Source organism: Schistocerca americana, chromosome 6 (genome assembly GCF_021461395.2).
Source record: "Schistocerca americana isolate TAMUIC-IGC-003095 chromosome 6, iqSchAmer2.1, whole genome shotgun sequence".
Taxonomy (NCBI): Eukaryota; Metazoa; Arthropoda; class Insecta; order Orthoptera; family Acrididae; genus Schistocerca; species Schistocerca americana.
In genome coordinates, this window is record NC_060124.1 from 167,317,934 (window position 1) to 167,344,680 (window position 26,747).

The 26,747-nt window shown below is 44.1% G+C and overlaps 1 protein-coding gene across 1 annotated transcript in view; it reads right to left on the reverse strand.

Annotated features, from left to right (window-relative positions):
• The window catches only part of LOC124619259 (A disintegrin and metalloproteinase with thrombospondin motifs 1), a 474,635-nt gene that overhangs the window by 222,190 nt on the left and 225,698 nt on the right, over window positions 1-26,747 (reverse strand). Inside the window, exon 3 of the mRNA XM_047145524.1 lies at window positions 18,914-18,977. Within this exon, the coding sequence (XP_047001480.1) occupies window positions 18,914-18,977 (64 nt within the window). The remainder of the gene's footprint in view (window positions 1-18,913; window positions 18,978-26,747) is intronic.

The window sequence follows — 26,747 nt, forward strand, 5'->3', positions numbered from 1 at the left end:
GTCCCATAGTGTTTAGAGCCATTTGAACCATTTTGTGAGCCCATCTGCGTGGTCGCGAGGGTCCTGCACGATATTAGGCATGTGTACCAGTTTTTCTGGCTCTTTAGTGCAGAACGACCACGTAGCTAAAGTTAGGCCGATTCTTGTTCATACCGGGGGTACTGACAGCCATTCTTTTGTCGGCGCAGACAAGGCGCAGCGCGGCAGCAGAACGGAGTAGAGCCCGGTTACCGCGGGCGGTCCTTGGGGGCCGCCCTGGCCCCCGGCACGCCCCACAGCCGCAACCAAGGCCGCGCTCGCGCGCTCTACCGTTATGCCACCGCGGCCGGCAGCACAGAGCGCCGTACTAACGCCCACCCGCCTACCTGCCGACTGCACTGCCTGCTACGTGCCCTTAGCGCTAGGATTTCACCCAGAACAAGTCCCGCCCATTCACCCCCCTCCACGCCTATCCATAGTGTAAGGCCCTACCCTAAACAGCCGCCAGTTCCGCAAACTGGAAGTTGCATCAAAGTTGTTAACGTCACAGTCCAACACATGTTACACTGTGATGAGATTCAGTAATGATAAGAAATTTAAGTTTAGAGAATTGAAAGTATCACCAGCAATAGAAAACAAAAAATAACGTGATGTTATTTAAGGGCAATAAGGACAAATTTACATTAACTAATTCACTTATTATAATACGTTTATTTGAGGGAAACAGCAGAGCAAACATACAATACGAAAACAGTGGTCTTGAATCTGTCATGTCGGTAGTAAGGCGACGGGTGCAGTCGACTAACTCTGTTGTCTAAAATCAACTTATATAGAAATAAGTGAAACTTGTTTTGTTTATGTAGGCCCTCATCGTAGCTCACGAAAATTAAGTAATATAAGAATGCAATAAAGTAGAAATGCCTAATGAAAGCAGTAATATATTTGCTTATATGACATATTTCGTTAGTATTTGCATGGGTAATGGGGGAATTTTAACTTGTAAGTTCTTCCAATGCTATACCTGCGCATTATAAACGAGGTTATAGAGAACTGTGGCTGTTTCTGTGTGATTAGTGTCCTATATGCTGTTGCAAACGTCTCAGGAAAATAATCTGTCGTTATTCTTTGTCCTGTCTGTTTCTAACCAAAAGATTTATTAATTTCGTAAATATCATTCAAATCATTTAGAAAAAAATAATGATGATGTGTATGTTTGTCACAGAGCAGTTATGGAGAAATAAATGCTGCAGTGTTTCACGGCTGTAAAACGTCCTTCATGCTGTGCTAGTTCTTCTTCCACCCCTAAAACTTTTCGGCAAAACTATTCAGTAACACGCAAAAACAGCTTGGATCGATCTAGCAAGAACAAAGTAATTTTGATACCATTTGGAAGTATAGTGAACACTGGTGCTTGTTTCACATGTACTGTCTGAGTTCTGAAACACAAGTGTCAAGTATACTGTGGTTCCTCTTTCTCCAAGCAAATTATTCTTTGAGGTAGCTTTTTCCTTTTGTAGCTTTGGTAGCTTTTTTCACAATGAAATATGTTTCTTCATAGGCTATTCATCTGAATACTGAGTTCTCGTATTTAAAGAATTCAGTGCTAAACTGTTTCCTCTTATGTTTGCTGTGGAAGTACCTGGCACAGCTGAGGCCAATTGTGCACGTTTTTTGTAACGTGTCTTTTAACTATCTGGCAAAATTTAAGACCTAGCAAGATATTAATTTAACATTCACTCCAAGTGCAGCCGAAAGCGGTAAACTACGTGGGCCAACTGAAACGATGCCCAGGCGCCGAACAAAGACCGGGAAAACCGGGGGTGAGTGGGTGGGACTTGTTCCGGGTGAAATCCTAGCGCTAACGTTTCCTCTGCCTGCTGGTCGCCACACGACTATTGCCTCCAGTCACAGGGTGGCTGCGATCCGCACCAAACGAGAGCCAGCTCCGGAAACGGCCGCGCTTATCGCGGTGCGTGAGACGACGAGTAATCACTAGTTTCCATACAGCTCAACTCTGAAGAACGCATTCACATCCTTCTTCCGATTAGGCTTACGGATATAGCGGAGTAACTGCAGCAGTTGACGTTTATTACTTTCCAGTAATACACTGATGTCCAAAATTAAAGCAACAAACCTCTATAAGAACGCAGGCTTCCGCGGCCTGTGTCATAGTGATTAAAATTCTTCTGGGTATTATGCCGCGTCATTGCTAAAAACCAACAACAATAATAAACTAAAACCGACGTTTCGGCCGAATTGCAACGGCCTTCCTCAGGCTATGATGACAACATCATAAGAACGGTAGCTAAAACCAAAGGGAGCAGAAAACGAGAAGAAGGCAAAGAAGAGAAGCTTCCACTGGTACACTTACCATATGTAAAAGGCGTCAAACAACGGCTAGGCAACGTCCTCCGCCGACGAGGTTTCAAACAGATTTTTCGAAGCAGTCACAGGATCCACGAAATGATAGGTTCCACTAAGGATTAGTCAACAATCTTAACACTGCAGGTGTTTGCGAACTACGTTGTGAGTGCGGAGCCGCCTACGTAGGAGAAACAGGGAGACCTGTCAGCTTACGATTAGCAGAACACGAACGCTATGTACGATTACAACAACATAATAAATCGGCGATAGCGGAACACCACCGTGACTGTGGACAACCTATCAGGTTCCAGGAAGCCCGAGTACTGGCGAAAGAATCGAGGATGCCAGAACGGAAAATACGGGAGGCGATCGAAATTATTAAGCAGCCTGACAACATCGACAGAGAAGATGGCTACAAACTCCCGGCGTCCTGGCTGCCGGCCATCCCAGTCCAACGGGCCGCGAGCGGTCGCGGGGCAGAAGCTACACGGGACACGGACGTATCTGCAGAAACAGCTGTAGAGCAACTGTCAGTCCACTTCCGCGCACACCAGGAGGAAAACTTGCCGACCAGAAGCCGAACGCTGATTGGCGGACAGCTACCAATCGTTGACGACACGGACATTCACGAATAGCCTCTTTCCTTCCATCTTCCCTTACGTCATGATTAGACAATCACATTAGAGGGCCAATTATTAGAGGGCCAATTAAAAGTTTTACAATCAGTGACGTCCGACATCGATAGTCTCTAACAGATAGAAGCACCTATCCCCATGCAAAACCAGTCGTGCCCTGAGGAAGGCCGTTGCAATTCGGCCGAAACGTCGGTTTTAGTTTATTATTGTTGTTAGTTTTTAGCAATGACGCGGCATAGTACCCAGAAGAATTTTAATCACAACAAACCTCTACTTCCTTAGTTCACGATATAATCAAACAAACTGTCAGCCAGATGTCCGTGCGGTCTTGTCCTGCACGGAAGATGGCATTCCGGTGAACGGACAACCACGCCTAAGGTGGCGCCGGGGCACCAGTGAAACAGGGTAGTGTGTACCGGGTAGTCCCACATCCACAAGCCGGCCGCGGTGGTCTAGCGGTTCTAGGCGCGCAGTCCGGAACCGCGCGACTGCTACGGTCGCAGGTTCGAATCCTGCCTCGGGCATGGATGTGTGTGATGTCCTTAGGTTAGTTAGGTTTAAGTAGTTCTAAGTTCTAGGGGACTGATGACCACAGTAGTTAAGTCCCATAGTGCTCAGAGCCATTTGAACCATTTGAACCACATCCACAATCGCCGTGTACGCAGCCACCGCAAACTGATGTAGCCCTATAGCTAAATGTCAATCGATCTGTTGTTTCTCGGAGGTGACCACAGTTTGTAGAGACCGAAACTGTATCCCGAAGACCAGGACAGGGCAGACAACGTGTCACATCAGAGAGAGAGGACCGTCATTTGGCTGTAAGGGCACGACGGTACCCCCTTAGTATTGCACGGCAACTGGCATCTGACATCGCAGCATCCACTGGACATGTTATATCGAGGCAGACGGCTTCGGCAGAGTGGTGTTTGTCGAAGACCTTCTGTGTGTTTACCTCTGGCGCGTCGCCACAGAAGGGAACGTATAGAGCGGAATCGTCAACCTGGTCGGTCGAACAGTCGGCCAATGTTCTTGCCACATATCAGTCCCGATTTTGTCTGGACAGTGATTCCCGATGGATTTGCATCTGCAGGGCACGTGAAACACGATTTGGAGGCCAAATATTATGAAAAGAGACCGATATCGACGAGGATCCCTAATGGTGTGGGTAGGGATTATGTTGACCATTCGAATACCTATTCACGAAATTTTACGGGTCAATCAGCAAGGTTTAACTGCTGTCAGTTACCGTGAGGAGATCTTGGGATCTCACGTGCAGTTGTTGCGAGGTGCTTTGGGCTGGGACTTCGTACTGATGGACGATAATGCTCGACCTCATAAAGCACGCGTGGTTGATGTTTTCTTCGAAACGGAACATATTCCACGCGCGGCGTGATCTGCTTGCTCTCTCAATTTGAATCCCATAGAGCATGTCTGGGATGCACTGGGGACACGCGTTGCATCACATCAGCATACGCCAACCACTCTCAAGAGTTGCGAGCAGCTCTGCGGGAAGAACGGGCGTTATTGCCTTAACATGAGACTGATGACACTATTCAATCACGCCCCGTCGTTATCAGGCCTGTATTGCTGCCAGAGGTGGTCACAGCCCCAAACTGAGCGCATTAACCAGTTATCAGAATATGTGTGCAAATCTGCCAATTTTGTCTACCGTTACGCATGTTGCAATGGCTTTTGTTCTGTATTCGTTACGGTTTTTCTGCTTTACTATCACCTGTTTACACTGTTTTGCAGCAAAACAAAAGTAACCTTGCAAAATTTCCGTTAGTTGCTTTAATTTTGGACAGCGGTGTAGGATCTGTGGAACGTGATTAACGAAAAAACGCACTGTTGCTAACTTCCATGAGTATTTCGGCAGTTACAGAGAGAGTTCCTGCTACAGAAGAATCCTGAAGATTAGGTGGGTAGATCACGCAACTAATGAGGAGGTACTGAATAGAATTGGGGAGAAGAGGAATCTGTGGCACAATTTGACTAGAAGAAGGGATCGGTTGGTAAGACTAGTTCTGAGGCATCAAGGGATGATCAATTTAGTATTGGAGGGAAGCGCGGATGGTGAACCATGGATACACAAAACTGATTCAGAAGGATGTAGTTTGCACGGAGATGAAGAAGCTTACACAGGACAGAGTAGCATGGAGAGCTGCATCAAAAGTCTGGACTGAAGACCACAACAACAACAACGGGGATGGCTCCAGTGGGGCTTCCAGTTTTTCTGCTGGAGCCGGAGCCTCGCTCGTAGTTTCACATCATACACCATCCGACCAAGAGTATCCGGGCACCTGTTCGCCTATGTTAATATGGGCGAATATTAATTCGCCTTTTTGAACAGTGCTGCGGACACTTTCAGTGAAGTGTCTGAATGTCCGTAGAGAAATGGCAGGCCATTCTTCCGCAAGTACAGTAAATGGCATAACACCATTGATAAATATAGACTATGAACAGAAGTCTGTTGCTAAGGCAGAATACTCAAAATTTCTGGGTGTATGCGTTGATGAGAAATTGAGTTGGAAGCAACACATCGATGATCTGCTGAAACGGTTAGGTTCAGCTACTTATGCTGTTACGGTTATTGCAAATTTTGGTGATAAACATGTCAGTAAATTAGCCTACTACGCCTATTTTCATTCACTGCTTTCATATATTTTTCTGTGCCTATTTTCATTCACTGCTTTCATGTTTTTCTTAGTGTACTGTTACAAGACTAGTTACATTTGGTTTTAGCCACTAACAGATTGGTTTCTGGCTCGCCACACAAATTGTTGAGCCAGCATTGATTTACAAATTACAGTTACTGTACTAATTTTATTACATTTGTGTGCTATAACAAGCAACTGATTGCAACTATTCACACTGTACCCGATTCAGGGACCACCTGTTTCTTTTGTACTACTCCTAATATAAAGATATGAATGAGGCCTGAGAAAACAAATGGTAGTAAAAATAGAGAATATAGTTATTACAAAACCATTTCAGTGACAGTAGTTCCCAATAATTAAGCTGATAACACAAACCCCATGTCCAAGTTAGTAGTGCTACACCACTGTTCATCAGTTACCTGTAGTGATTATCATTTTTCTGATTCAATATAGAAATAGTAAGTGTTACTGAGAGCCACTTGTTGCAAAAACGGTTAATATTCCTTCTGTGTTATTCATGTCAAACCACAAGTACATTGCTTGCTAAAGTGTACTACTACCTCTTGTCCTATAAGCAAAAAATTGAATTCCAGTATCAAGTAGCGATAGTTAACTTTCTTTATGGTCAGTGCTAGTTCTCGGTACAACTTTGCCTACTTAGGCTGGCGACCGATTTCTTTTACATAATTGTAGCTTACTTATAACTAATAGAACCTTGGTTCAAATGCCTTTTGTTCTGCTACTACTTCCTTTCAAATGAAATATTTCGGGAAACGGAAGTTTAGTCCGATACCTCATTCATAGCACACAGTCATGGTCAAATTAAAATCCTTTCACGGGAGTAACATTATCGGCGAATTGCTAATTTAGTAGTAGCCGGTAGTGTTACGAGTTGTGCAACGTAGTAAAGACAGGAGAATTCTGCCCGTTTTTAGAGAGAAACTATGTAAACAAAGGTTATGTGAGCAAATAATTTTAAGAACAAAAAATAACATAGTGCAACAAACGTATCAGTGAATACAGAATATGATAGCAGGGCAAGAAAAAGTATTTTAATACATGATACAGTGTTGAAACAAGAAGAAAAACCTGCTTCCTACTTTAACGGAATGTTTCCGCTATGTCCTCGCAAAGAAAATTCTAAACACCACAGAACTGGAAACATTAACCGGGAAAGGAAAAGGCAAGTGCTACAAGTATTTGTGCTACAAGTTTCCCTCATTTAACTAAGTTACCTTTTAGCTTTAAAAGGTTCCATTTCCGATAAGATTGGCGTACAGTGTGACTATCAATAAAGCACTAGGGCAAACGTTTCAAAGTTGTGGATTCAAACGAAATGTGTCTGTCGCACAGACGGCTATATGTATCAGGTTTGTTTGTTGGCGTGTTGGACAGTGGTAAAACTTATCCGTCTTTACACCAAAAAGCAAAATACCAAATTCAGTTAATAAGAATATAAAGTTTGGATAAGTTAAGTAGATTATATATAAATGAGACGATAAACTGCACGTTTCTCCAATTCAAAAAACCAGTGAATAAAAGTCCAAGCGGGTCTTATTTAGTGAGTAAATAAATAAAATAAAAAGTCATTGGGCAGGCGTTGTGCACTGAAGCGCCAAAGAAATTAGTGTAGGCATGCATATTCGAATACAGAGATACGTATACAGACAGAATACGGCGCTGCGTCGGCAACGCCTAATTAAGACAACAAGTGTCTGGGGCGGTTGTTAGATCGGTTACTGCTGCTACAACGGCAGTTTATCAAGATTTAACCGAGTTTGAAGTTGATGTTATAGTCGTCTGTGTTGGGACACAGCATCTCCGAGGTAGCGATGAAGTGGGGATTTTCCCGTACGACCATTTCGCGAGAGTACCGTGAATATCAGGAATCCGGTAAAACATCAAATCTCCGACATCGGTGCGACCGGAAAAGGATCCTGCAAGAACGGGACCAACGACGACTGAACAGAATCGTTCAGCGTACAGAAGTGCAACCCTTCCGCAAATTGCTGCAGATGTCACTTCTGGCCATCAACAAATGTCAGCGTGCGAACCAGTCAACGAAACATCATCGATATGGGTTTCGGAGCAGGAGGCCCACTCGTGTACCCTTGATGACTGCATGACACAAAGCTTTACGCCTCGCTTGGGCTAGTCAGCACCGACATTGGACTGTTGATGACTGGAAACATGTTTCCTGGTTGGACGAGTCTCGTTTCGAACTGTATCAAGCCGATGGACGAATACGGGTATGGAGACAACCTCATGAATCCATGGACCCTGCGTGTCAGCAGGGGACTGTTCAAGCTGGTGGAGGCTCTGTAATGGTGTGGGACATGTGCAGTTGGAATGATATGGAACCCCTGATACGCCTAGATACGATTCTGACAGGTGACAAGTATGTAAGCATCCTGTCTGATCACCTGCATCCATTCATGGCCATTGTGCATTCTGAAGGAGTTGGGCAATTCCAGTAGGACAAAGCGACACCCCACATGCCCAGAATTGCTACAAAGTGGCTCCAAAAAAATTGTCCTGAGTTTAAAAACTTCGGCTGGCCCCCAAACTCCGCAGACATGAACATTATTGAGCATATTTGTAATGCCCTGCAACGTGCTGAGATCTCCCCCCCGCCGGCCGCGGTGGTCTAGCGGTTCTGGCGCTGCAGTCCGGAACCGCGGGACTGTTACGGTCGCAGGTTCGAATCCTGCCTCGGGCATGGGTGTGTGTGATGTCCTTAGGTTAGTTAGGTTTAAGTAGTTCTAAGTTCTGGGGGACTTATGACCTAAGATGTTGAGTCCCATAGTGCTCAGAGCCAATCCCCCCCCCCCCCCCCCCCCGCCTCCCTCACCGTACTCTTACGGATTTATCGACAGCCCTGCAGAATTCATGGTGTCTATTTCCTGCAGCTGTACTTCAGACATTAGTCGAGTCCATGTCACGTCTTGTTGCAGCACTTCCTCATGCTCGCCGGCGTCCTATACAATATTAGGAAGGTGTACTAGTTTCTTAGGCTCTTCAGTGTAGTTCTGTCTCTCATTCGCAGCACACCCTTTCCGTGTTACAACCAAGCCCTGTCAGTGATGTTTAAACCTAGGTAGGTGACAAGAAAAGATGTACCTAGAAAACTACGTACTGTCTTCAATGCCTATACTGCCTTGTTTACATTACGAACGAATCCTGGGACCGCTCCTCCTCAATATTAGTCCAATTTCCCAAACTCTGCGACTCCTCGCTCTATCGCTTTGCATATAATGCAGCTATAGTTTTTGCAAGTTTTCAAAGACATCTAGCAAAGATATGTCTTCAGAGTTAGTTATAACGAAGCCAAAATAAATATTTGATTTAGTGCTTCCCTTTAAAGTACAGTTACATGTCTAACTTGCTCGCTGTTTTTGCTTACTGTCTGGCACTTTGAGCCAGTTTTTCAGCCGGAAGAAATAACTTATACGGATTAAAGAGTCTCACATGATATACTTAGAGGTTTGTAAGGAAAGAAAATAAAAGCTGGCTTGAAGCTGGTGTGTAGGATACTAAGTTAGTACAGGTTTAAAACGTACACAGAAAATAAGAGAGATTCTCTAACATCTATGAGGTGTGTTACATATATAATCCTTCGCGATTGAAAAAGTTGACCGTCGTTAAGTGTAAGCAGTTGCAAAATTTGGACTGGTACAACGAGACTGCAGTGCGATGAAGCAAAATCGTTTCTAGAACCTGTTTGCTTTGCTCAGGTGTCTGTTGGGTATTCTACTGAGTGATCCATGCTAAGAAGCAGCTTTAAATGTGACACCGAAATGGATCACGATCGTACTACAACGGAGAGCAATTGTTATTGATACATTATAAAACAGCCTTGTGCACTGTTAAAGATGCTATGACTGTCTGCAGTTAGGTAAGGTCAGTAGGTTCCATAACAGCTGCTACACTTTCGGCCATCTTTCACTCACAACAACAACGTGTGACATCACTACTGAGCCCTCTACCGCGAAATTACGAAGGACTTTTAAACTTCATTGTAAAATGCGTTCAGCATAAGCAACGTGTGATGCTCAGATTGCACCGCAATAATAATAACTATGTTCTGGTAGAAATGAAAGGTAATTACTCGACCAAGTTCAAGTTGCCTATCTTTGCAGACGTTTCTCCAGACACTCAGTGCAGCAATTTTGAAATAATGGGTTCTAAGAGTACTCGTGATTAAGAAAATTCATTGTCGATTAAGCAACGTTGTCGGTCATTGTCAGGAATGGTCGCGGCCTGTGATAAGCAACCTGTCGTGGCCTTGGATTCCGAAAAGCTGCGCTGAAGGCCCAAGGTTTTCGATATCTGAAGCAATTTGAGAAGCGTTTCTGTCTTTTTACCAACAAGTCGCCTGATGAAATAATTCGATGGCTGGAGGATGTTTCAAAATGCTGTATTCTACCAGCCACTATGACAGTAGCTAAGCAGAACATTATGCGCAGGCGGAACCTGACTGCCGAGGACAACGTGGTGGACATGCGGGTGACCCTGCGGACCAGTTAACCGTGCATATACAATGAAACAGTGAAAAATGTTCATTTATAGGATTTTAAAGCTATTAGTTTGATACGCCAGTCACAGACTACGAAGCGTGAAGAGTGTAGACAACTGAACGGTAGGAAAAAAGCAGTACAAGTGAGACACCTAACTAAAACTGTCGGTGTCCAGAAAATGCTTGTCTTTGTTTGGTGTGTGTAAGTGAATTCAGCAGGAGATTCCTTGACTCAGACAGTGACATAAACTATAAAACTGAGACAGAGCAAAGTAACGCTGATGCCCCAGAACAATGCTATTTATTAGTTCCCTGATTGGGAAAGTTTGAAGGTTAGTGCTTAACGTTCTATCTATGTCAATCGGATTAGCGCCAGACAACTCAGATAACTGTTAGAGAACCATTTAAGCGCGCGCCTGATCATTATTACTATCGTATGCAACAGAAAAGTAAAAGAAAACTGTGATACTAAATTACACTATCTGATCAAATGTATTGAGACTTCTATTAGCGATGATTAATATGGGTGTGTCCGCCCCTCACCTTTATGACGGCTTGAACTCTGCTATGACACTCTTAATGAGGTGTCCTGAGGTCTTTGGAGGAATGGTAGCCCATTATCCCTCATAAACCGAAGCCAGAGAACCTTGGGGGCTGGAATGTTGAAAAAGTCGAGGTTCTAACTCATGCCAAAAGTGGATGTCAAATTAAATATCTTTCAGCCGTCAATTTTCAACCTTATTTTATTTGGTAACCAGTTTCAGCGTTTTACTCTGCCATCTTCAGGCCCTTAACCGACGTGTCGGAAGAACCTTAGTTGTGATCAAAGCAGGGGCCAGCAATGTTGATATTAGTAGATGTTTGCTAGAGTGGTCACTTCAAACATCACCAGCCGATGATGCCTCAAGAATGGCCAGTTATGGAAGGTCATGTGGATGCTAGAGTGAACCGTTCCAGCAGCCGAGGTCATCATACTCAGGAGTTCTTCCTCCGAAGTCGGTGTCATCTTAATCGACTGTCCTGCCGCTGTAGCCTGGGTCGTCGTAAGAGGAGTAGTCGGTGGGGCTGGCACCGCCGGACAGCGATCGAGGCGTCAGCCAAGGCCGCCCGCATGCACTCCATTCCGTCTTCCGCGGCATCGCGCTCTCGACTGACTAACACACACACACACACACACACACACACACACACACACACACACACACTGTCTCTTTGCATATATGGTTTTCTCACATATCTGAGAATGACTAAAGTGAAGGGTTTTGTCGTGTGACATTTCCTTCTAGTTGAATGGGGAATTTTGTGGCATGCACAGCATGCCCCTAACTTTTTGCTATAGCCTAACTTTTTATGCAATGGTGTTTTACTGAACTTTTTTGATTAGTTCAGGATTTCCTTGGGTCTCCTGAATTTAGTTGGGTCGTTTGGATAGTTCTCTAGTGTGTTTATAAGTGGATTTTCCGAGTTGCTCGCGGTTCGCTAAAATGCTGCCGCGAGTTCTCCAAATCTTTCTGTCAGCAATTTCATTCCCGTGGCTTCATGCGTATCTACCGTGAGGAATCGGGACGGGACGTGCAATGCCCGTCGCAGTGCCCTATTTTGTGTTCTTTGCAGCCGCGCTATGTGGGTCTTGGCTGCATATTCCCACACAGGACAGGCATACTCGAAGATTGGTCTTACTAGACTGCAGTAGAGCCTGACTCCAGTGGTCGCTGCGAGGCTGCTGCTGCTATTTAACATTGGGTATAGTTCGTTCATCCTAGCGCTTGCTTTATTGCGGAGATCGTTTATGTGCGTTTTCCAGGCCAGGTGTTGGTCTAGAGTGACCCACAGATATTTCGCGGGTTTTTCCATGGAATTTCGCGCATATGGAGCCTGAGTGTTATGTTATCTCTGCGAAGGTGTGCAATGGATCGTTTGCCTTTTCTCTAAGTGATCATGATTGCTTGTGTCTTATCACTGTTAACTATTATCCTCCATTTCTTGACCCATGTCTCTGTGTTGTTGAGAAGGTTTTGTACTCTGCGTTCTACTAGTTTTCTGTTAGTGCTGGTGGCAAAAAAGGCCGTGTCATCAGCATACTGGGCTGTGTGGGTCTGTGGGGCGGTCGGTGTGTCGGCTGTGTACAGGTTGTACAGCACAGGGCCTAACACCGAGCCCTGTGGGACACCAGCCTGTATGCCACGTGTGGTCGACTTGGCAGTGTCTACTTTGACACGGAAAGTGCGATTAGCTAGGTAGCTGTGCAGTAGCTTAACGACTTGGCCGGGGAACCCTAATGTGTAAAGTATGCTGAATAGTCCAGTGTGCCACACACTGTCGAATGCCTTGGCAACATCGAGTAGCACTAGGCCACAGTAACCTCTCCGGTTGAAGTCTTCTGTGGCTGCGTCGACTACTCTCATAAGTTGTTGTGTTGCTGAGTGTTTGTTGTGAAATCCGAACTGGAATTGAGGGAGCATTTCTTCTCTACGTATGTATCGTTCGATGTGAACCAATAGGAGGCGCTCGTAAAGTTTACTGCCGCCTCTTTTTATACCGGCCGGTCTGCCCCTCGTGACTTCTGGTGGTCAATTCTGGGTTACAAAGGAGTGTTCGAATACAATTGACCAGATAATGTAAATGCCTTACAAACAGCAATCCTTTCGTTGTTAGATGATGATGTTCCAGAAACTGATCGCGTACACTACTTGATTTTCAGCTGATCTGCACAGTCACACAGTTCTTTCTCTCAGTAATTCTGCCAGATACAGTACACAGTGCTCGATCGATTGAGTCCCTAGTTTACTGACTGTGCAGTCACCAGAAACATCTTTTGCTCTATGGTGATGATTACGAAAATTGAAGACTTATCATTTTCTGTTACAGTTCTTTTACTCCTCAGACATCGTATAATACACTCCTGGAAATGGAAAAAAGAACACATTGACACCGGTGTGTCAGACCCACCATACTTGCTCCGGACACTGCGAGAGGGCTGTACAACCAATGATCACACGCACGGCACAGCGGACACACCAGGAATCGCGGTGTTGGCCGTCGAATGGCGCTAGCTGCGCAGCATTTGTGCACCGCCACCGTCAGTGTCAGCCAGTTTGCCGTGGCATACGGAGCTCCATCGCAGTCTTTAACACTGGTAGCATGCCGCGACAGCGTGGATGTGAACCGTATGTGCAGTTGACGGACTTTGAGCGAGGGCGTATAGTGGGCATGCGGGAGGCCGGGTGGACGTACCGCCGAATTGCTCAACACGTGGGGCGTGAGGTCCCCACAGTACATCGATGTTGTCGCCAGTGGTCGGCGGAAGGTGCACGTGCCCGTCGACCTGGGACCGGACCGCAGCGACGCACGGATGCACGCCAAGACCGTAGGATCCTACGCAGTGCCGTAGGGGACCGCACCGCCACTTCCCAGCAAATTAGGGACACTGTTGCTCCTGGGGTATCGGCGAGGACCATTCGCAACCGTCTCCATGAAGCTGGGCTACGGTCCCGCACACCGTTAGGCCGTCTTCCGCTCACGCCCCAACATCGTGCAGCCCGCCTCCAGTGGTGTCGCGACAGGCGTGAATGGAGGGACGAATGGAGACGTGTCGTCTTCAGCGATGAGAGTCGCTTCTGCCTTGGTGCCAATGATGGTCGTATGCGTGTTTGGCGCCGTGCAGGTGAGCGCCACAATCAGGACTGCATACGACCGAGGCACACAGGGCCAACACCCGGCATCATGGTGTGGGGAGCGATCTCCTACACTGGCCGTACACCACTGGTGATCGTCGAGGGGACACTGAATAGTGCACGGTACATCCAAACCGTCATCGAACCCATCGTTCTACCATTCCTAGACCGGCAAGGGAACTTGCTGTTCCAACAGGACAATGCACGTCCGCATGTAACCCGTGCCACCCAACGTGCTCTAGAAGGTGTAAGTCAACTACCCTGGCCAGCAAGATCTCCGGATCTGTCCCCCATTGAGCATGTTTGGGACTGGATGAAGCGTCGTCTCACGCGGTCTGCACGTCCAGCACGAACGCTGGTCCAACTGAGGCGCCAGGTGGAAATGGCATGGCAAGCCGTTCCACAGGACTACATCCAGCATCTCTACGATCGTCTCCATGAGAGAATAGCAGCCTGCATTGCTGCGAAAGGTGGATATACACTGTACTAGTGCCGCGGTCTGCACGTCCAGCACGAACGCTGGTCCAACTGAGGCGCCAGGTGGAAATGGCATGGCAAGCCGTTCCACAGAACTACATCCAGCATCTCTACGATCGTCTCCATGGGAGAATAGCAGCCTGCATTGCTGCGAAAGGTGGATATACACTGTACTAGTGCCGACATTGTGCATGCTCTGTTGCCTGTGTCTATGTGCCTGTGGTTCTGTGAGTGTGATCATGTGATGTATCTGACCCCAGGAATGTGTCAATAAAGTTTCCCCTTCCTGGGACAATGAACTCACGGTGTTCTTATTTCAATTTCCAGGAGTGTAATAACGGTATGGCTTCCCTACAGGCAGGGAATGGGACGGAATAGGTAGACTGTACATGTCGAGAGCAACTTATCGAGCATGCCGTTTGTACACATAAACATATACATCCACAAATACACTGGGCTTTCATATTTTTCCTTGGAACATATTGCCTCAAAATTAAAAAAGAATAGTTCCTATTTCTCAGTTCTGACCAAAGTTTTCCCTTGAAAGGCATATGCTAAGACTGGAAAAATCGCTCTCAAATATTCCCAGTTGGGACTCCCTTTGCCCCACTATAAGCTTGCCCGGTATTTGGCTGCAAAGTCTCTTACTCTCCAACGGGTCATAACTCGAACAAAAATTCCTGTATGCTGAATAAGTTACACAGACACTACACACACATACACATAGGCACACGATTTTAATTTTTGACTGGTACAATGAAGACTTCGTCATAGGAACAAAAATAGTTGCATATGTGCTGTTACGAGCAAAGCTTCCGGAAGATTTCCCTACTTTAACCAGCGAATGCTGAAACTGGTAATTCTCTCCCAAATGCTTTCAATTAGGAACTCCTTTGTTCCACTCCCAGTTTACTGCGATTTGGCTTGAAGAACAAAGTTCTACAACAGCCTCCCCTGCTCTCAGTAGAAGGGAAAGGAATATGTAAATATTATCTGGTTGTCTTCAGCGATTTTCTGCCAGGTACTTAAGGCCTGTCCGACAGGAAATGTGTCTGAAGTTCATAAGTCTTCTGCATTCATTGCTAAGTACAGTTCACTTAAGTTTGATGTTCGTTCAGGCACTTGCGCCGAGCTACTGGGCGGAAAGACAGAGAAATTTTCGCAGAGAAACGACATATGATAGGTGAAGCACGAATAGAGATATATCAAAGGTGACGGCAGCCGAGACTGTTGGTCGTGACAAGCTCGTACGCCGGCGCCATGCTGCCGACAGACTGTAGATAATTGAGCGGCCTGATCTTGATTTCGATCTCGTGCCGAGTATTACACGGGCAGCCAACGACGACGCAAAGGTTAGCGTGCCAGTCTTAATGAGTCAGTGACCGAGAGAAATATGTCGGCACATTTACAGATGGCAGGAGCCGTACAGATTTGTGCGACACGCTGTCTGCAGAATTATTGCGGTGGTCGATCCCAATATCGGTGTTACTCTGTCACCAATTATTTCACCACCTTTTCGTTTCTGCGCAACAGAGAATAGTCTCGGTATTAAGAGCAAAACTACGGATTTTAATAAAGTGTATTGGAACAGTTTCGTCTGGTGTCAGCAATTCATAGGATGTGCGAAAACACATAATTTGTACCTGGTGCGATGGATAAACTGACTGATCTGGTCGCAATAAACAAAGGAATGAGACAAGTGTATAGTTTTTACTGTATTTCGTATCTACATCGACGATATTAGTCGCAGATGGAGTTTTGAAGTAAACAATGGGGTGCAGATAAATTATTTATTGGTATTAAAATCAGTGACGATCTTACACTGATTTCTAGAAAAGAAAGTGGTCATCAGGAGTTAATGAATTGAATAAACACGACACGAATTTTGTTGTTTTTGTGGCCTTTACCGAATACGAAGACAGCTTTATGCAGGTCTCCAAGATGGTATATCCTGTGCAAGTATCTTCATTTCTGCGCAGCTACTGCAACTTACATCCATGTATGCCTTATTGTGTAGTCAAGCCATGGTCTTCCTCTACATTATTTATCCCACACGCTTTCCTCTGTTACGACATTAACTTTTCATTGATGCCTCGCGATGTGACAATCTATCCCTTCTTTTAGTAAGGTTGTGCCATAAATTTATTTTCTCCCCGATTAGATTCAATACCTCTTCCTTTGCTATACTGTCTTCACAATTAATTTTCAGTAGCATCACGTTTCAAAAGCTTCTATTCTCTTCTAATCGGTATTCTGTACCTCAACGTTCATTTCAGTATAACGCCACGTTACAGACAAGTACCTTCAGAAAAGACTTCCTAACATTATTATTATTATTACGGTATTAATTAATACAAAGGTCAGTTAATAACATCATTTGGTTGTGTTCCTTTTATGTTCTGCCAAGCCGCTCTATTCAGGGCATCCTCCTTGCATACATCGCGATGCTCCATTATTTTTGTTGAAGTAGTCATTCCAAAATCGTCGTGGTCTGTCGCGTTTGCATCTGCCACGTGTTTTCATTCAAAAATTTTCTTTGGCTTTCGATCATCCAGCGTTTTCTACAAATTCCGTCCATACCGCTTTAATGATTTTCTTTGAGTTCTGTCCATCACTATCTCATTGGTGCACATTCTATCTCTTACTTCACGATTAGTTTTTTCTCGATTCTTGATATTATAGCGCTCCTTCGTAAATAATCCATATGCGCAGCTATTAACCTTGTTCTGAGGTCAGCGTTTAAAATCCATAGTCCCGATCCAGAGCGTAGGATGGTTCCAACTATTAGCCTACCAACTCTTGTCTTATTGTCGTTAGAAATGCCCTTTTCCCATCAAAACGAATTCATACACCCTACTACTTTTCTTCCTTGTTGTACACTGTATTTTAGTTCTGTATTACCCAACCCCTTTTTGTCAATATATGCCCCTAAATATTTAAATTTTTCTACCTTGTCTCATAACTGCTTCGTCATCGATGTAACTTTCAAATTTAGTGTCACTATTCACTACCAGCTATTTCATTTATGTCAGACTCATCTGTAGTCCTCATTTGTTATATTCCTGGTGTATGAGCTGTTAATATATTTTTCTGTTTCAGAAAAACTTTCTTTGTTATAACGAGTCTACGTTTTACATCCTTTGTACTTCTGCTATCGTCAGTTATTTTCCTCCCCAATTATCAAAACTCACCTGTTACTTTCAATGTCTCATCCGTTAAACTAACTCCCTCAGCATCACCTGCTTTATTTCGCATGTGTTCCAGTACCATTTCTTACAGTTGATGGTGCACGTCTAATAATCACTTTTTAAGACATTATCCATTCCGTTCAACTGATTTTCCCGATACTTTATTGTCTCCAGTAGAATTGCAATGTCATCGGAAAACCGTAAAGTTTTTAGGGTACGAATATGATGTGAAAATTACGGTGTAGAATGCTAATTGTATTGATATTATATGTTGACTCTCAACTCGGACTAAATCTACGATAAGAATAAAATAAAAGACGAGTCAGTTACTTCACATATAGTGCCTGTGACAGTGATAAACAAAAGAAAGTGAACAAGTTTAGTAATATTTTCGGAACAAACAGAAGATATATGAAGAATAAAAACTACGAATGTTTTATAAGAATTTTCTCTGCCACGCTGTTATATGGAAGTGAATCATACGGTGTAAAGGAGAAGCAAGAAATGCATATCCGAGAGTACAGAGATGAGTTTTCTAAGTATAGTCAAGATATGTTAAAAACTAGACTGATTCGAAATGTTGATGTTGGTAATGAATTAAACGAACATACGTAGCGTAGAAGTAAAGTTAGAAGGAAACAACAGGAGTTGGAATGAACTTTTGTAAAGTTTGAATCCCGATAGTTTACCAGTAAAAATAAAAAACTGCAAACAAGATGGAAAACGAGCCCTGGTAGACCGATGAAAATATGCGAATCAGAACATAATTATATATTTTTCCATTTTAATTAGAAATCGCAGTTCTCACAAGAAAGTCCGTATCGAATGAAGTGTAGCTATACTTCTCGTTATGGACTGAAGTTCCAGAAACAATAAGTAAGCCTGTGCCTGTGCTTTTGAGTCGGAGAGGATCAAAGTTTATGCACCTGGGAAATTTTATCGAAGTTCAGATTCCATTCTACAATAGCAGATCATTGTGCCACCTTAATGACAGCGGAGAAGTTTTTGGATTTCTCTTGGGTTTTTGATATAAATCAGAACGAAGCTTCTGAACCATCAACGAAATTTGGAAATTAATTAACCACCCTATCCCCCATTCAAAAATCCAGTTACTCAAAACCACGACAAAGCGCAGTGAACTGTGAGATTTACCTACATCCTCATTTTACGCTTACATATATGTATTACTAAGAATTTCACAAAGTATGAAATTAAGTGCTTAAACATAACACTTGTTCCATAAGCACTTGACGATAAAGGATCGTAGTAAAAGGTGGATGTATTTTCGAAAATTTGTTATTGGTTTGTTGAAGCAGTAAGTAATTTCGCCTTTCTTACACAACACATTGTAAATAAATCACAGCAAAAGATATTTGTCGAGCTGTCTCAGTATTAGGAAGAAATGCAGTATTCGGTCGCTTACCTTCATCGTGGGACTCCACGTGGAACACGGACCGCAGCATGTCCTTATCCATATGGTGGTGTATCTGAAACAGCAAAGAAAGACACATTGTTAGCCTATTTCAATCACGCGTTACACAGCCAATCGTTGCTCGTAGATTCTGTTAATAATAAATCGTTGCTCGGGTTATGAGAATTTACAATCTCTGCATTTTGGTGCTTGCAATGACAGTCTTATTGAGGATTTCGATCCATAGTTATGGATTAACATGTAATTTATTTATTTATTTTTACACACTAGAAGTGACGCGGACGGTAGAGATTCATTGCGTTATCATAATAATGTTAACAGCACCATATATCATCAAACTCTGTCGCTGATACGATTCAACCGCGGTCCATTGCAAATTTAGAGACATCAATTATTATACACAAATTTCGCGAAAGTATCTACTTAACTGGCCTTTAATTGCTCTAAGATTCTTATAAATACCTAAGACCTACTTTTGCTTCTTCGAGCTTACCGATGTTAATTTCTGTGCCGTATTGGTCGTACCCATCTTTAACGCAGGCGCATAATAGGAGTGACTGCTGGTGAACTCTGTGCAGCACAGAGGCAGAAGACAAGCAGCTTCTTTGAGCAACATCGGCCAAGTACCCACGCCACCAGTTCTTCAGAACCTTGGGAACACGATGCAGGAAGTGAACTAAGCAATGACACGGCAATTTTTGTACTGTAAGGCAAAGTAGCTTTACTTTTTCGGTGTTGTAGAAAGCTACAAGGGAGACTGCCGATTTTTACTTCACGGAAGAAACGTGTTATGGACTTTGTGAACAGGTAAAACGACATGAAAAGAAGATGAGTCATCAGGTGTCGATAGAAAATCTCATTTTTACTGTTTGCTTGAGAAAGGAATTAGTGTATTCTTTTTAATAACGCCGGAGTTATTCAGTAGGGCTGTACCTGGAACGCTACTTACCGAGATAAAACTGATTACTGCAGAATTTGCATTCGCAGTTTTAGGATTATTTGTTAATTACGATGCCAAAAGTGCTTTTGGGCTAAAAATTACTTTGAGACATTGAATCAAGTATTATGTTTTTGTTGTTCAAACGGGCGCATTGCTTGTCAAAATTCAGTAATACTTCTGTGAAGAGAAATTGCGCTAATTTCTGCAAAGAACGCATATGGTAGGACAAGTGACTTATTATAAGCGAGGCGCGAGAGTGAAAGCAAGTTCTATCGACTGCAACTTCTGCTAGCACCAAGGGGCAAAAAACATATCGACTTCAAAATGTGTAACAAGAAACAATAAACACCATGAGTAAATTATACACAACATTCGTAAAAAAATCTTTTTTTGATCTATAAGGATCGAATTGTAGAAACATATTACGTATGCAGTAGTACAGAGCCGCCGCTTATGATGCCTTACCAATAAAAGCGAAACATGTTTGGTGTAACAGTCTCTGAAACTGCAGTACACTTATATTTATACCTATGTTCTGCAAGCCACAAGCGTAACGGAGGGTACTCTGTTTAGCGTTGTCCCCTCCCCGTTCTCCTGTTCCAGTTGGCAATGGTTCGCGGCAAGAACGGTCGTTAGTAAGCCTCCGTCTGAGTTTGAGTCTCTTTAATATCACATCCACTTTCTTTCCGCGAGATGTACGTACGAGCAAGCAATATACTGGTCGACTCTTCTAGGACTGTACACTCTCGGGACTTTCACAGTAATATACACAGCGATGGAGAACGCTTCTGTAGCAGCATCTGCCACCAGAGTTGGGCTAGTATTTCTGCAGCACTTTAGCTCTTGCTAAATGAACCTGTAACGAAACGCGTTGCTCTTCTTACATCTGTTTGTTCTGTCTGTCCTGTCTGGTACGCATCCCCAGACTGGCGAGAAATATTGAAGTATTGGTCGAACGGAGGTTTTGCGTTAATTCCTTTGTGGGTGGACTACACTTCCAATGGATCTAAGTCTGGAACTGGCCTTCCTTGAGATTTGGTTTATGTGGTCGTTCCACTTTAAAGTGCACCGTACGCATCCTCCTGGGCCTTTTATGGTGTGACTGCTTCCAGTGATCATTCCAAAATGGGTCTTTCTGCCTATTAATGGGTAATACTGACACCTGCACCAAATGTCGGTCCGCTGCAGGTCTTCTTGCCTTTTGCTGCGACTTCTATGCATGCAGCAGCATCATCCGCGAAAAGCGTCATGGAAATTCCGACGTTATCCAGAAGGTCATTTACATATATTATGAAAAGTAATGGTCCTGCAACACTCGCTTGGGCTACGCCAGAAGCTACTTCTACTTCTGAAGATTTCTTCCCGTTGAAAATAGAATGACGCGTTCTTTCGCCAGGAACTCTTCAGCGCAGTCACACAGCTGGTCTGATATTCCGTAAGACCGTTCTTTGTTCATTAGGTGGTAGTGTGGAAGTCGAGGAACACGGTATCAAACTGGAAGACGGTATCCTCTGGTTTCCAGGAGTCGTGCACGAGCAGAACGAGCTGGGTGTGACACGACTGTTGTTTTCGGAACAGGTGTTGGTCCCTAAAGAGGAGATTCTCCAGAAATGTAATAATACGCGAACATGGAACATGCTCAAAAATTCTACAACAAGCCGACGACAGAGATACAGGTCTATAGTTTTTTGCGTATGTCGGGCGACACTTCTTGAAAGCGGAAATGATCTGCCCTTTTTTCCAATCACTAGGAACGTTTCTCTCTCCCAGCGACCTGCGATACTCTGCTGTTACAAGAGGAGCAAAATCTTTTGCGTACCAGACGTAAAATCGTTGTTGGCCTCCGTAGCTGACGGCTGCCTGCCATGCGGGTGTCCCGAGTTCGATTCCCAGCACTACCATGAAGTTTTGCTTGGTGGGAAGACTGGCACTGGCGTGCGCTGAGACCCATGAGGTCAACTGAGGGGCTTCTAGACCGATTAGTGGCGGTTCCATGGTCCGGAAACCCGAAAACCGCCCAGAGAGACCCTCCATACCGCATCCGGTGACGCCATTTGCGGAGGACGACATTGCGGATTGTGGGACCCGATTGGCCCGTTTAGGGCCAGAGCGCGGGACTTTTCCAGATATTGTGTGGATTCGTATCACTATCCCGTCAGTTTCATTACGAAAGGCTTCAGCTTTTGTTGCGCATTACGTTTCCACGATGGGATGCAACTGGCCGTTACCCACGGGGCGGTCAGTACCCGGAAAACGGAACTACCGGGCGCGTCTAAGCGTAATTTCCTGGAGTCGCCGGCGCTGACAATGGCACGGGACAAGCACCTTATGTTTTTTGAGGGAGAAGCTCACGGCCGTATCGACACTTTCACTGGGCTCTCAGTTTCCCGCGCCTCGTGCAACACGACGGAATTTTCTTGTCGTGTGTTCCGCTGCGGCGCCGTCGCAGACAGTCGGTACTGGGCGCTTGTACATTGTTATGGCGGCTCTTTCAGAGAACACAACTAAGTGTGTGGTGATTTTCTGAACCGAAATTGTTACCACTTCCATGTATATTGCAGTTTGGATGTGCCGCGACCGCTTTTCAGATGGCGAGGAGAGCAGGGTGAACTTCTGTAACACAGGGTGCTTCAGATAGTTTGTCCGAATTCACAAGACTACATTTTGTGCTTCAATAAAGATAGAGACTTCGATTTGATTTTAATATAAGCATAGAAACTAAAAGTTTATCTCGTCGCAGTTTTGCCGCGTTGGATAGCCGCGCGGTCTAGGGCGCCTTGTCACGGTCCGTACGGCTCCCCCTATAGGAGGTTCGAGTGCTCCCTCGGGCATGGGTGTGTGTGTTGTCCATTGCGTAAGTTAGTTAAGTTAGATTAAGTAGTGTGTAGGCTTAGGGACCGATGACCTCAGCAGTTTGGTCTCATAAGATCTTACCACAAATTGCCAATTTCCGACACAGTTTATGTAGTTGCCGGTAGAGATTTTCCTGATAATGATAGCTTGCTTGTTCATAACCCACTCTGTGTCGATTAAAGACGGCGATAACACGCCAACAAAAGGGTTTTTTCTCTCAGTTTTAACAGGTGCAACATTGCGCCTCCTAAAACTGAAGGAGCATACTCATCTTCGACTGCGAATCTTTGAATGAAGGGCGACGACGCAAAGCAACAGCAGTGAACGCAGTGCTCCAAAGATGGTCCCAAAAATAAGAGACGAATTTGACTACCGTGTTGTTGGTCGTCGTGCGTCCGGCGGAGAATAAATACAAAGTTCAGTATTAAACGTAACTGTGAAAAGTACCCCAAGGTTTCTTGTGGACGCATGTAAAAGATATACTCTTGTAAAATGGAACGATTCTTTTGAAAACATAAACCTTTCTGGTGGTTCGTGTAAGTTAAAATTCACCCCAAGCTTCTATCTTCATTCATGTAGAAGATATAGTGTTCTGAAATCGGATGAATCTTCTTGAAACATCCTATAGCTTTTTTTTTAATTTTTTGCCCGTGTTGTCTGTCTCCAGCGGTTAACACTTATAACATCTAAGCCGAACGCTATTACACGTCTTTTCCATTTTACAGAAACTGGATGAAAAGTAGCCTACAATTACACAGCTTGATGCTACAAATCTGCTCGATTACACACATGCACTACATCTCACTACTCTGAAAATTTGTTAGTATGTTACGTCGGAGTTATGAGCCATTTTGTTTCCTGGTTGCACCATGCTTTAAATATTTTAACACGATTAATGCCATGTCGAAAATGAAAAGTAACATTGATTCAGTTATTAAATAAAGCACTTTAACTGAAGGTTTATTAAGAGTATTCAACAGTGCACGAGGTGACTCAGTATATCTCGGCACCATTTAGCTAATAAGAGGAGAGTTCATCATTACTGTCGGTCCATAGTGGCCATCTTTAGATATGCCAGGAAAATAAATCAAATACAGCTACTGGACAATCTACATATTGTAAACAATAAATAATAAAAAGCATTTATTTCATATAACATGAGCTTGCAACAAATACGAACATCGCGGTCCACAGTAACAACAGGCCAAGTTCTTGTTATTCAACGCTACACCACACTTCCTAATGACAAAGATACTTGACACTATTATTCGACATAATCATCATTTCTCTTTAAACAATGGACGGAAGGTTCTAACAATCGTTCAATTCCTCGACATTAGAAATCCGACTGTTAGTCACCAAGCGATTCGAGGATCGATGAGTGAAAGTCCTTATCGTTTGAAAATGTGTGATTACCCTGAATCGTTTCTGCGATTGCCTGGATATTACCGTCTGTGCTCGATGTCGATGGCCTTCCTTTCCCGGTCGGCTCCAGCCACGTCTGTGCGGCCCGTGTACGTTTGTTGGTTCCATAGCACTACGAGTGTTGCATCTGGTCCACACTCCACCAGAATTTCACGAAGTGTCCTACTGTCCCGCTACTTCAACTTTGGAGTACGTTTCCACTTGCCGTGTCATTTCACTCCCACACTGTGGCCTCTGATGCATCTGTTAACTGTGCAGAGGCGGAAGTGTGTCTGCAGGAAATCCATTACAAGTAATTCCTTCTGCGATGTACTTGTTGCGTAATGCTCTTGGCGTGCGACGACATATGAAACTTACTTTTTGAAGCCCTCTCTCATCTCCCCTTAGAATCTCACACACACGATAGACGTAATGTTTACCTTGTTTGCCAGCTTTCAGCTGTCTTGTCAGGCTTCATCTTTCCAACTATTTGTGGTGGTTTATCTCTCTCTTAGCCATTAAGATCTCGTAGCCTATCTAACAGAGTCGAAAACACCGAGGCGACTGACGGTTTTGTGAAGGCCGACGAGTCAGGATAAAATTCGTGCAGCATCATGTCGCTAACAATATTTGACTATTGGGTGACCAGACAGTGGCCACACCGGAGGTAATCGCTCGCATCAGCGGACGAAGATGACTTGAAAACAATTTTATCTTCAGTCACAGCCGCATACAACTTTAACAGCCGTTAGCCGTTTCGAAGTTTAAGCAGTCCTCAGTTAGCCAGTCCTGTTGTGATTCTTATCCAACTGCAGAGCTAAAGTGACGATTACTGCGGGCGACGTCCGCAGGCGGATGGAGAGTCACGAGAGGGCTGGCCATCTGAAAATGATACGGACCTCGAAACCGGGAATGGCTGTGTAAGTTGTTCGCGGTTGCGACTGAAAATGAAACTGTTTAGCGACAGGTGACAAACATTGACACTCCACTTTCATATGATTATGTTAAATTAAATATGAGTAGGTAAGTTTCGGTTGTCGAATATTGTACAGAAAGTTGTAGTTGTCAATCCCTATGAATGCATGTGCATTACCTTCTTTCGATTTCTTTCTCCAGCTTTGCATCGATGAGCTTAGTAGATAACGTTATTCTTCAACATAATATAAAGATTTGATGTGTATATACTATTCTAAAAAGTACAGTGGTTTCTTTCCCAATAATTTCTAATACCTGACGTTAGCCAGACAGATGACACTTGTTATACTTAGCTAACTCATTGTCCGTTATTACGTGTAATACTAGCACTACCGAAGGGGTGGATACATCAGGGAACTTAATTTCCACACAATCTGTATCGTAGCTGAGATGAAATTATCTAACTGCCGGCCGACTATAGATTGTTGAAAACATTTATGAAAGGCTAAGAAACGATGTGCTGCTTCACTTTAGCGGCAGTGATGGACAAACTGAGCTACACCTTGCACAACCAATCACCAGCGGACAGTTTAATTCGCATCTATTTACTACGGTGAACACTCGAATCAAACTCTGTCTTTCTCCTCATCAAAAATCCTCCGCCATCTTCCCTGTCATCTTCACCTATTCCCAGATTAGATATATCTTTTCTGTTGTTATCGAAACATATTTGTCCTGTTCTTCCCCAAAATCTTACTCCACACGTTTTCTTTCAGCTCTTTTCGTACAATTTCTGCTTCTCTTCAGGTTAAATACCAACACCAAGACAGTTGCCTTTGTTTCATTTGTGCTACTTTGTCCCATGTTCTCTTGTGACTCTTCCACAGCTCTCCATTTTTCCTTCGTCTACACGCTTCTTTTTCTCTAATAGGTACACTTTATCTGCTGAGATTTGCGTTTTCAAAGCTCGTAAGTTTCTTTTCCGTATTTTGCCTTAACATCAATGTCTCAGTTACATTTGAAACTACTGGTTAGTGTAGTGCTTCGTATCGTATGGTCCGGGTTGTTCTGGAAAGAATCTTGCAGCTGAGTAACTTACCAAAGGCAAAACGTGCTCTGTTGCCTGTTTGGACCCTGGCCACTGTTTCATGATGCATTAGCTTTTTGTGATGTAATGGATTCCTCTGGTACGTGAAGATTTCAAAGGCTATTTGATCGCTACAGAATTTGGTGTTGGCCCTGCTGCTTCTGCTAATAGTGAGGTTTTTGGTTCTCATTTGGTTTATTTGCAGGTCGTCTTCTGTAACCTTCTCTATTAACATTTTCACTGCTGTGTGAGCTCTCCTTCATTCTGTCCTATAAATAATACGTCATCAACACAATCTAGAATATTTATCTTTCTACCTCGTCGTCTCCGACGTTCGACTTTGCCATTACCCTCAACACTTTCCTCAGGGCCAAATTAAACACAACAGGGAAAAGACTGTCGCTTTGTCGGGATATTTACTTTAAACTCAAATACCTCTGGGCCGGCCGAAGTGGCCGTGCGGTTAAAGACGCTGCAGTCTGGAACCGCAAGACCGCTACGGTCGCAGGTTCGAATCCTGCCTCGGGCATGGATGTTTGTGATGTCCTTAGGTTAGTTAGGTTTAACTAGTTCTAAGTTCTAGGGGACTAATGACCTCAGCAGTTGAGTCCCATAGTGCTCAGAGC